The sequence below is a fragment of the Anomaloglossus baeobatrachus genome, chromosome 11 (genome assembly GCF_048569485.1).
Source record: "Anomaloglossus baeobatrachus isolate aAnoBae1 chromosome 11, aAnoBae1.hap1, whole genome shotgun sequence".
Lineage (NCBI taxonomy): Eukaryota > Metazoa > Chordata > Amphibia > Anura > Aromobatidae > Anomaloglossus > Anomaloglossus baeobatrachus.
The window spans coordinates 43,525,906-43,538,405 of NC_134363.1; the positions used below are offsets into that span (position 1 = coordinate 43,525,906).

General features: G+C 50.0%; 1 protein-coding gene across 1 annotated transcript in view; it reads left to right on the forward strand.

Annotated features, from left to right (window-relative positions):
* FUZ (fuzzy planar cell polarity protein) overlaps positions 1–12,500 on the forward strand; it is a 119,465-nt gene that overhangs the window by 63,899 nt on the left and 43,066 nt on the right. The window contains exons 2-4 of the mRNA XM_075328847.1: positions 4,377–4,498; positions 8,227–8,311; positions 8,885–8,953. Coding sequence (XP_075184962.1) covers positions 4,377–4,498; positions 8,227–8,311; positions 8,885–8,953 — 276 coding nt within the window. The remainder of the gene's footprint in view (positions 1–4,376; positions 4,499–8,226; positions 8,312–8,884; positions 8,954–12,500) is intronic.

Consider the following 12,500-nt stretch of genomic DNA (forward strand, 5'->3'; position numbering starts at 1 on the left):
GGTAACGATATATCGTCGGGGTCACGTCGGTAGTGACGCACATCCGGCGCCGTTACCAACATCGCAGCGTGTGACACCAAGGAGCGACGATCAACGAGCACAAAAACGTGAAAAATCATTGCTCATTTCCTTAATATCGTTACTGCTGCCGGTACAATGTTGTTCCTCGTTCCTGCGGCCGCACACATCGCAATGTGTGACACCGCAGGAGCGAAGAACATCTCCTTACTTGCCTCCACCGGCTATGCGGAAGGAAGGAGGTGGGCGGGATGTTACGTCCTGCTCATCTCCGCCCCTCCGCTTCTATTGGACGCCTGCCGTGTGATGTCGCTGTGACATTTTTGCGATCGGTGATCGTCGCTCCTAGGGTTTACACACTGCGATGTCGGTAACTGCGCTGGATGTGCGTCACTAACGACGAGACCTCGACGATATATCGTTACCGATGTCGCAACGTGTAAAGCCCGCCTAAGTGTCTGTAGGAATCAGAACTCTTAATGGTTGGTAGGGGATCAAATACTTATTTCCTTCACTGTATATCTGCAGAGGTGCACAGCTCATGACTTCCTCCTGAAGATTGACAGGTCAGATCGGGGGCACGGTGCTGGCCCTAAATGTACGCCCTCCCAGGTGGCTAACACAGAAGGCTTTGCCCCTGCCTCATGTGGATCGTACCACCTAGAGCCTGCTGGCACCACACTCTCCCTGTCTAGGCAGCCAGCCAGACTGGGACTGGAAAAGTGGCCGGTAACCTAAGCAACAAGCTTCACACTGTGATATTAAAAGTCCCTCTGTTCTTGAGGATTGGTCATATATCCCCACCCCAGACCTCTTATGTTTTGGTAATATGTTTGATGAAAGGGGATTTCCATTTTTAGAAAACACCTGTCCCCGGCTGCCTTCCCCAGGTCCAGTGCTGCGTCTCTGCCTCTGCTCCTGGTGTCTTGTTATTGTCTGCAGCTCTGGTGTCACGTTGACAGCGCTGCAGCCAATCACTGAGCTCATCGCCTCTTGCCATCACTATGGCAGATCTGCTGAGCTCAGTGATTAGCTGCAGCGCTGTCAACGTGACATGATGAAGACTCGGTGCTAGACCTGGGGAGAGTGAGCAAAGCACTTTTTTTATTTAAAATAAACCCCTTTAAATGGTTTTAAAAAAAAGCATTTTAACCCCTTCCAGTCACGGCAATTTTTATTTTTGCAACTTTAGACTCTTCCTCCCCTTTTTCAAAGAGCCATACTTTCCATTACACCATTTTACCAATCAGATTATTTAATATTTTGACAGTACCATGTGAGGTAAAATTGGAGCAGTGCGTGTCACACCTGTGTAAGGTAAAATCAGAGCAGTGCGTGTCACACCTGTGTAAGGTAAAATCAGAGCAGACGTGTCTCACCTGTGTAAGGTAAAATCAGAGCAGACGTATCTCACCTGTGTGAGGTAAAATTTGAGAAGACATGTCACACCTGTGTAAGGTAAAATCGGAGCAGACGTGTCTCACCTGTGTAAGGTAAAATCAGAGCAGACGTGTCTCACCTGTGTGAGGTAAAATTTGAGAAGACATGTCACACCTGTGTAAGGTAAAATCAGAGCAGACGTGTCTCACCTGTGTGAGGTAAAATTTGAGAAGACATGTCACACCTGTGTAAGGTAAAATCAGAGCAGTGCGTGTCACACCTGTGTAAGGTAAAATCAGAGCAGACGTGTCTCACCTGTGTAAGGTAAAATCAGAGCAGACGTGTCTCACCTGTGTGAGGTAAAATTTGAGAAGACATGTCACACCTGTGTAAGGTAAAATCGGAGCAGACGTGTCTCACCTGTGTAAGGTAAAATCAGAGCAGACGTGTCTCACCTGTGTGAGGTAAAATTTGAGAAGACATGTCACACCTGTGTGAGGTAAAATCGGAGCAGACGTGTCTCACCTGTGTAAGGTAAAATCAGAGCAGACGTGTCTCACCTGTGTGAGGTAAAATTTGAGAAGACATGTCACACCTGTGTAAGGTAAAATCGGAGCAGACGTGTCTCACCTGTGTAAGGTAAAATCAGAGCAGACGTGTCTCACCTGTGTGAGGTAAAATTTGAGAAGACATGTCACACCTGTGTGAGGTAAAATCGGAGCAGACGTGTCTCACCTGTGTAAGGTAAAATCAGAGCAGACGTGTCTCACCTGTGTGAGGTAAAATGATAGCAGACGTGTCACATCTGTGTCAGGTAAAATCGGAGCAGACGTGTCACACCTGTGTGAGGTAAAATCGGAGCAGACGTGTCACACCTGTGTGAGGTAAAATCGGAGCAGGCGTGTCACATCTGTGTGAGGTAAAATGATAGCAGACGTGTCACATCTGTGTCAGGTAAAATCGGAGCAGACGTGTCACACCTGTGTGAGGTAAAATCAGAGCAGACGTGTCTCACCTGTGTGAGCATTTCACTTGGCTGTAATATCATTTAGGTGTAATGCTGATTATTAAGCAGCCATGCCTCATCATATTATGACAATGAATCAATACTGTGTCATGGCCAATACTGGTTTGACTGTATGGATAAGGTCAACCCAATATTTAATTAATCCTTATACCACATTTAAAATACCACACCGGGTTATACAAATGTTAATTTTAATTGTTAATTGCACACAGTTACTAGGCCGCCTTAATCAAAACCTGGCTAAAAAGAAAGAAAAAACATCCTTTTTGCCCATAGCAACCAATCAGAACGCAGCTTTTTGTTTTTTAACCGGCTCTGGTAAAATGAAAGCTGCGCTGTGAATGGCTGCTCTGGGCAATAAAAACAGTTTTTCCCTTTTCATACCGTTTTGACAAAGTGTCAGCATCGCAGCACCTAAACGTGTCTATAAGCTGTGCAGGAAAAATCAGGTACTGCCTTAACAGTGACCGCAAAATGGTCCTTCGTAATCCATGTTGGCAGATTATAGTCGGCCCCTTTCAATGTGTTTTCTGGTTTTGGAAGACCTACCTGTTCCCTCATTTGCAGTCTGCTTTTAAAAAAATAGATAAAACTGTGCTTTACTCACCCTCCCCTGGTCCAGCATGTAGTCTCTGCCGCTGCTCTCGATGTCTGGTATTCACTTCAGCACTGGCATCTGAGATCTGATTGAAGTCTTTCCCATGACTTTTGTCTTCATGTAGTACAGACACCATGATTAGATTTCATGCCCACAGCTCGTCTCTACAGACATACCTTTTCTTACCTGTTCAGCAGCACCTCTCAACATGGTGCCCTGAAAAATAAAACTGATTATGCTGCCTCTTTTTCCCTTTTTGTGCTCTTGAATAAATAATTGCCCCTCATTGTGCTTCCTGTGGAAAATATCCTTCCCCCACATTGCCCCTCTCTATAATAGCCCTCGTCACAGTGTCCCTCATTATGATATTCTCCCACATTGCCCCTACATAATATCCTCACACACAACCCTTCTCTATAATGCCCCCACATTGCTCCTCTTCATATTATTCTCCCACATTGCTACTCTCTACAGTATCGCACACTGCCCCTCTCTATAATATCTGTCACACTGCCCCTCTCTATAATATCCCTCACACTGCCCCTCTCTATAATATCCCCCACACTGCTCCTCTCCATAATATACCCCCTCACTGCCCCTTTCCATAATATACGCTCACACTGCCCCTGTCTACAAACAATATTCCCCCACAGTGGCTCTCCCATACTATACCGCAACACTGCTCCTCCCCATAATATCCCCCCACATTGCCCCTCTATAATATCCCCCCACATTGCCCCTCTCCATAATATTCTCCCACATTGCCCCTCTATAATATCCCCCCACATTGCCCTTCTATATATTCCCCCCCCACACTGACACTCTCCATAATTTCTCCCCACAATGCCCTTCTCTATAATATTGCCCCACATTGCCTTTCTGAAAAAATACCCCCCCCCCAACCACTGCTTCTCGCTATACTGTGCCCCCTTTTCACATCCCCCCCCTCCCTCATTGCCCCATAATGTGCTCTTGCAGTAACACCAACCTAGCCCCTCACCTAAAATAAGACTGTGGCTCATCCAGGGAGAGCTTACCATTCCTCGCTGTGACCGTTGCCCTTCGCCTCTGCGGCACTGAAGTAACAGCAGCATTAAGAAAAGGTCAGCAGCATGCTGACCTCCTCATGCCACTGCACGTGGGGGCGAGGGATGACGAGCGATCCTCTGCCATAGTCCCTGCACTCAAGTGTGTAATTGTAGCCACATCTGATAGATGCAAATACATTTGAATATAGGAAGAAGGGAATGGCATTTAGAGGAGCTCCCCCTAGTGGCATTATTCAGCAGAGAATTTCCTAACAGTGTCAAACCTCACTTTTTCTTATTTGCCGTGTGCTTTTCTGTTTTGCAGCTGACGTTTTCCGTTATCGGATCACTGAACGGCGTGCACATGTTTGCCAATAATCAGGATGTTCTGTTAACCTCTACGTGCACTGAGAACAGCAGGGTGGTGTGGAGGACCTTCCACGATAGGTAAGCGGTGGACAGCATCCACAGCATCGTATTCATCAGTATAATTCCTGAACATACACTCATTAACATTGAAATTGCAGCACCAAGAAGGGAAAGTCATGGAGTTATGGAAATCACAGGATGTTGGTGATCTGCAAATGATGAAAAATGGAAATAAAATTACCAAAACTGCTCAATCCATTCAGTATGGGGTATGGGCGCAATGTGCAGAAGTCCCAGCACTTACAGCAGCGGCTACTATTGATGAGATTATTAATTGTCGTTTGGTTCTGTTTCTGATTTAGGCAAATCATCAAGATCCGCTGCTGGCAGCTCCCTGTGTAATTGTTGATCAATGACATCCTAGTTGTGCTCGATGGGAGACAAGTCCGGAGAAGCTGCAGTTGATTAGGGCACGATGAGGCCACGCAGGCTGCTCACAGTAGCATAGTAGATAGTAAGACGTCTCTCCATCCTGTGGTTTCCATAATTGCATAATTTTCCCTTCCCATGACCGCACCGTACGTGCGAAAGCGTATCCGCCCTCCAAAGCCCCAGTGTGGTTTCCGCTTCCTGTAAGAGGATAACAAAGGTTACCTGGGTAAATGATTGGGTCTCGGGGACCAGGAGGTCTCCGGAATCCAGGTGTCACGGGGGCCGAGCTGGTCGCATGACGCAGTCCCCTTCCCCCATGCATGAACTAAGAGGTTCCCTGTTTGACCATCAGGTTGGCAGGACCAGGGGTTGCCAAGCAGGTTTATGTCCCAGCCAGGGCTCGCTACTCCATGTGAGGCGCCCTGAGCAGTGACACCGGATTCGGATCGCGGAGCCACATGCGCCGTCACACACCAGGCAGAGTACACGGCCGTATGCGCAGATGAGAACCCCATTACCACTTCCGGGGCAAGAGCAGGGTCAGAGGCTCACTGGGACCGGAAGTGACGACGCGCACCAGGGATAGCGTCACAGGCCACCTCCAAGCTCCGATGTTCTAGTTTCAGTGTTGAAGCATGTATGTCCTTCAACAGTGGCATATGTAGATTTCAGCACATAGGCGGGGTCTACCGGGTTTGACGGACCCCCACCTTGACCTATCCCAATAATTTAGTCCTGGAAGACCTCTTTAAGAGTGATTAATCACCATACACGTGTTGATCCACACAAGGTCCATACAAGGTTACCGACTGACCGATCTTTCTGGAAAAGTTCTTTCATGAACAAGCGACTATTTTACAAAAATATTACACACGGCCGACCATTTCCAAATGGGGGCGACTAAAACAATCTTTCAGTTTTAAGTCCTCCCCCCCCCCCCCCAATGATCGAGTCCATTTAGTCTAAAGTGTACGGCCACCTCAGGTGCCGCTGAATCAGGACGTGTCAATGGAAGTCAATGATTAGATATAACTTTCCAGATTTGGCAGCTGCGTTCATGACGTCTGACCGGTTAGTAATTCTGCCGGTGTGCTCGTCATGATCGTATCTGTACACTGACACATAGATAATATATTCTATTATCAGAGCCGGGATTAAATAAAAGTTACGAAATCCACAAAGCCTTCACTACCGGCAACAGACGCCTCAGTCACACAACCCTCCCCACCTGCTTGTGTCCTTTCACCTTTGTTACTGGGCCATGAAAAAGTATTTGCACCTTGGTCTTGATTTTTACTTTTGTGTGTGTGTGTTTTCTTCATTATGATGCAGCAAAACCAAAAGTGAGGAGTCGGATGTTATACCCGGGGAGGGGGGGGAGGCCAGAAGTACACTGAGGGGCTAGATGTTATACACTGCAGGGGGGAGGGGCCTCATGATATACACCAGGAGGCGAGGGGCCAGGTGGTATACACCAGGGGGGCCGGATGTTATACACCGAGGGTGGGGGCGAGGGTCGGACCTTATATAGGGAGCGAGGTGAGGGGCCATATGTTATATACCGGGGTGGGGGGAGGGTCTGAGCTTATATATAGGGGGAGGTAAGGGGACAGATGTTATACACTGGGGGGGGGGGCGATGAAAAAACCTGAATTCAGTGTTTAAGAGGGGTGTCATCACTTTTGCAAATTACATACACGGAGGAGGCGAGGAGCCAGATGTTATACATTGGGGATAATGAAGCTGAAGGAAAAACCTGAATTCAGTGTTTGAGGGGTGTCATCACTTTAGCAAAATACATACATTGAGAGGGGGGCGGATGTTATACACTGGGAAGAGCAATGGGCCGGATGTGGTACATCGGGGATAATTATACAGGGGGGAGGTGAGGGTCCATATATTATATACCGGGGTGGTGGGGGAGGGGTTGGATCTTATATATAGGGGGAGGTGAGAGAACAGATGTTATACACTGGTGGGGCCGGATGAAAAAAAAAACCCTGAATTCAGTGTTTAAGAGGGGTGTCATCACTTTTGCAAAATACATACACGGAGGAGGCGAGGAGCCAGATGTTATACATTGGGGATAATGAAGCTGAAGGAAAAACCTGAATTCAGTGTTTGAGGGGTGTCATCACTTTAGCAAAATACATACATTGAGAGGGGGGCGGATGTTATACACTGGGAAGAGCAATGGGCCGGATGTGGTACATCGGGGATAATTATACAGGGGGGAGGTGAGGGTCCATATATTATATACCGGGGTGGTGGGGGAGGGGTTGGATCTTATATATAGGGGGAGGTGAGAGAACAGATGTTATACACTGGTGGGGCCGGATGAAAAAAAAACCCCTGAATTCAGTGTTTAAGAGGGGTGTCATCACTTTTGCAAAATACATACACGGAGGAGGTGAGGAGCCAGATGTTATACATTGGGGATAATGAAGCTGAAGGAAAAACCTGAATTCAGTGTTTGAGGGGTGTCATCACTTTAGCAAAATACATACATTGAGAGGGGGGCGGATGTTATACACTGGGAAGAGCAATGGGCCGGATGTGGTACAACGGGGATAATTAAACTGAAGGAAAAACCTGGATTCAGTGTTTAAGAGGGGTGTTATCACTTTAGCAAAATACATACACGGTGGAGGTGAGGGGCTAGATGTTATACACTGGGGATAATGAAGCTGAAGGAAAAAAATCTGAATTCAGTGTTTGAGGGGTGTCATTACTTTTGCAAAATACAGACATTGGGGAGGGGTGCGGATTTTATACACCAGGAAAAGCGAGGGGCCGGATGTTGTACACCAGGGATAATGAAGCTGAAGGAAAAACCTGAATTGTGTTTAAGAGGGGTGTTATCACTTTTGCAAAATACATACGGTACATGGATGAGGTTGAGGGGCCAGATGTTTATACACCAGGGGTGAAAGGGGCCAGATATTATAAACCGAGGGTGGGGGTGAGGGGCCGTACCTTATACATGGGGTAGGTGAGGGGCTGGATGTTGTTTATTGGGGGAGGGCCAGATACATGCATTGCAAAATACATGCATTGGGGAAGGTTGGATGTTATACACGGGGGGAGGAGCGAAGGATCAGATGACATACAACGGAGATAATGAAACTGAAGGAAAAACCTGGATTAAATGTTTAAGAGGGGTATCATCCCTTTTGCAAAATACATGCATTGGGGAAGGTTGGATGTTATACACCAGGGGAGTAGCGAGGGACGAGATGATATACAACGGAGATAATGAAACTGAAGGAAAAACCTGGATTAAATGTTTAAGAGGGGTGTTATCACTTTTGCAAAATACGTATAGATACGTTATGACTTTTGGCATCCAATATGTGATCATTTACTTTTTCTAGCATCAACCTAATAGTGATGTCCTGTGAAAACTCAGCCAGCGACTTATCACTGAACAAGCTTCTGGAGAACATCTTTAGCGCTATGGTAAGGAACCCATCAATAACCAATCTGAGACTTTAGAGCTGTTTTCATAATTCTGCTTGATGTTTCCTGGAAGTCTCCCCGGGCTGACCTATTTGTCACGACACTTGGCACCAAGGTAAAACTGCTGCTTTGCTTCCTCAGGACCGGTTTAAAGTTTCTGGCTGTCATCAAGCCTGTTTCGATGCAACAACAGCATGCAGGGAGGTTCCAATATACAAAGTCTTTTTGTCCCTGTGTATTAGGCCTTGGGAGCAGTAGCTATCAACCAAACAATCCGTGGCTGCTAATGTTGTGATAATGGCTTTACTGCCACCTCGGCAGGTATTTATCTGTGTCATTAGAGGTCGTTTATTTGTTTTAGCACCTATAGTGTTCTAGAGTCTGCTCATGGCCTTTGTATCACGATTTTCTTAGAAGTTGTCGCTTTTCCTCCTTTACCACCATCCTGATGAAATCAAAAGGACAGATTAGGTCACTCTTACTAGTCCCCATAATTATGGAAGACCTTTACTCCTTGTAAGACCAGAGGCTATTGAATTGCCGAGAGATAATGTGTCCCTATTACTTTTGCAGGTTCTTGTGATCGGCTTGGACGAACTTATCAGTATTAAAAATGTGGAACGTTTGAAGAAAGACCTACGAGTAAGTGCAGCAGGATGTCTGCAGGGTTGTCCAAGGAGTTTGCGGATGTCTTAGGCTATGTGTCCACGGTAGAATGTACCTGCGGATTTTTCTGCCTGAAAATCCGCGACTTTCGCGGCAAATCCGCACGCGCAGATTTGCCGCGGATTTTGATGCGGATTTTTTTTTTTTTTTTCCCCATTCAAAACCAAAAATCCGCACCAAATCTGCACCAAACAATTGACATGCTGCAGATTTTTCCGGATCAAAATCCGCGGCAAATCCGCAGCGGAAAAATCCGCAGCATGGACACAGCATTTCCAAAATGCCATTGAAATGGCTTGGAAGTGCCGCTGCTGCAGATTTTCGGGAAATCCGCGGCAAATCCGCGGCAAAATCCGCGGTAAATCCGCAGCGTGGGCACATAGCCTAAGGGTACTTTCACACTTGCGTTAATTTCCTTCCGTCACAAAACGCCCTTTTGGAAAACAGCGGAATCCGTTAATGGATTCCGCTGTTTCCCATAGACTTGTATGGATGACGGATTGTGCCAAAAGGACCTGCGTTGCTTCAGCTGGCCGACGTTGCGTTGCTTCCGCCGGGTGGAAGGAACGCAGCATGTAACGTTTTTTGAGCCGCAGAATCCACTATTTTTCACTGCGCATGCTCATAATTTTTTTTTTTTTTTTTATAACAGAAACTTTATTTTGTCTCTCGGTGGCCGAACGTTCAGCTGAGCGCCCAGCCGCCGGCATGTGAGAGCGATCAGCTGAGCGCCTGGCCGCCGGCATGTGAGAGCGATCAGCTGAGCGCCCAGCACCCGGCATGTGAGAGCGATCAGCTGAGCACCCAGCCGCCGGCATGTGATAGTGCTCAGCTGAGCGCCCAGCACCCGGCATGTGAGAGTGCTCAGCTGAGCGCCCGGCCGCCGGCATGTGAGAGCGTTCAGCTGAGCGCCCGGCCACCGGCATGTGAGAGCACTCAGCTGAGCGCCCGGCCGCCGGCATGTGAGAGCGTTCAGCTGAGCGCCCGGCCGCCGGCATGTGAGAGCACTCAGCTGAGCGCCCGGCAGTCGGCATGTGAGAGGGTTCAGCTGAGCGCCCGGCCACCGGCATGTGAGAGCGATCAGCTGAGCGCCCGGCCGCCGGCATGTGAGAGCGCTCAGCTGAGCGCCCGGCAGTCGGCATCTGAGAGCGTTCAGCTGAGCGCCTGGCAGCCGGCATGTGAGAGCGATCAGCTGAGCGCCCGGCCGCCGGCATGTGAGAGCACTCAGCTGAGCGCCCGGCCGCCGGCATGTGAGAGCGATCAGCTGAGCGCCCGGCCGCCGGCATGTGAGAGCATTCAGCTGAGCGCCCGGCCGCCGGCATGTGAGAGCGTTCAGCTGAGCGCCTGGCCGCCGGCAGGTGAGAGCACTCAGCTGAGCAGTCGGCATGTGAGAGCGTTCAGCTGAGCGCCCGGCCGCCGGCACGTGAGAGCGCTCAGCTGAGCGCCCGGCTGCCGGCATGTGAGAGCGCTCAGCTGAGCGCCCGGCCGCCGGCATGTGAAAGCGTTCAGCTGAGCGCCCGGCCGCCGGCATGTGAGAGCGTTCGGCTGAGCGCCCGGCCGCCGGCATGTGAGAGCGCTCAGCTGAGCGCCCGGCAGTCGGCATCTGAGAGCGTTCAGCTGAGCGCCCGGCAGCCGGCATGTGAGAGCGATCAGCTGAGCGCCCGGCCGCCGGCATGTGAGAGCACTCAGCTGAGCGCCCGGCCGCAGGCATGTGAGAGCGATCAGCTGAGCGCCCGGCAGCCGGCATGTGAGAGCGATCAGCTGAGCGCCCGGCCGCCGGCATGTGAGAGCACTCAGCTGAGCGCCCGGCCGCCGGCATGTGAGAGCGTTCAGCTGAGCGCCTGGCTGCCTGCATGTGAGAGCACTCAGCTGAGCCCCCGGCAGTCGGCATCTGAGAGCGTTCAGCTGAGCGCCCGGCAGCCGGCATGTGAGAGCGATCAGCTGAGCGCCCGCCGCCGGCATGTGAGAGCACTCAGCTGAGCGCCCGGCCGCCGGCATGTGAGAGTGATCAGCTGAGCGCCCGGCCGCCGGCATGTGAGAACACTCAGCTGAGCGCCCGGCCGTCGGCATGTGAGAGCGTTCAGCTGAGCGCCCGGCCGTCGGCATGTGAGAGCGTTCAGCTGAGCGCCTGGCCGCCGGCATGTGAGAGCACTCAGCTGAGCACCCGGCAGTTGGCATGTGAGAGCGTTCAGCTGAGCGCCCGGCCGCCGGCATGTGAGAGCGCTCAGCTGAGCGCCCGGCCTCCGGCATGTGAGAGCGCTCAGCTGAGCGCCCGGCCGCCGGCATGTGAGAGCGCTCAGCTGAGCGCCCGGCCGCCGGCATGTGAGAGCGCTCAGCTGAGCGCCCGGCCGCCGGCATGTGATAGCGTTCAGTTGAGCGCCCGGCAGCCGGCATGTGAGAGCTCTCAGCTGATCGTTCACAATAGTCTGCTGCCGGTAAAACTGTAAAGAGGAAAAAATAATAATAATAAAAAAAAAAAAGCTTTCCGCTGTTTTGTACGATCCGTTGCATCCGTTGTGCCACTATATGCAACGCATCCGTTACATCCGTCACACAACGCAATGCAACGGAAGCCGTTCAACGCAAGTGTGAAAGTAGCCTAAAGCAGGCATTAGTTCTGCAGACAACTACCTGTCATAGACATGAGTGTTCGGTGCTCGGCATTCAACACTGAGAGTTGCTAGTAAGCTAATGTTTAGACTGCTAGACATTGGCTTACCTCCCGTGAAAATTAAAGGGTCTGACTTTTAAATCCCCAGCAACCTGATCCTTCTTTCCACTGACATCAGAAGCCCCCCACACACCCTCACCATGGCCCTGATATACTCCCGCATTGACTACTGTAACTCACTACTAATTGGCCTCCCCCTAACTTGACTTTTCCCTCTTCAGCCCATCCTTAATGCAGCAGCCAGGGTCACCTATCTGGCTAACCGCTACTCGGATACTTCCACTCTGTGCCAGTCATTGCACTCGCTGCCCATAAATCATCACTCTCCACAGCTCACCACCCCCTACATCTCCACCCTCCTCTCTGTCTATTACCCTACCCATTCTCTACACTCCACAAACGACTTTTGACTAACATCCACATTAATCCGAACCTCCCACTCCCGGCTCCAAGACTTCTCCCGAGCTGCACCAATTCTCTGGAATGCTCTACCCCAAGAAATTAGGACGATCCACAACTTACACAGCTTGAGGTCCTCTCTAAAAACGCATCTTTTTAGGGTGGCCCATCAACTTCACTAATTGAAGTCAATTCATATAGAGTCCCTCCACGACTTCTCTGAACATAACTCTGCGTCAGATTCCTCCGCACCCAAAAGCATCACAAAGATTGGCTGATGACTGGTTAATGCAGCCATTATCGATCCCCCATTTCTTCAAGATGGTTGGATCATCGTAAATAAACATCTGTTTAGAGGGGGAGAGAGGTATGCGTTCGACTTTTTGGCAGGTACTAGAGTGGTGGTCAGGCGTCTGACCTGCTGCTGGGGATAGAAGCGCCTCGTCAAGGATA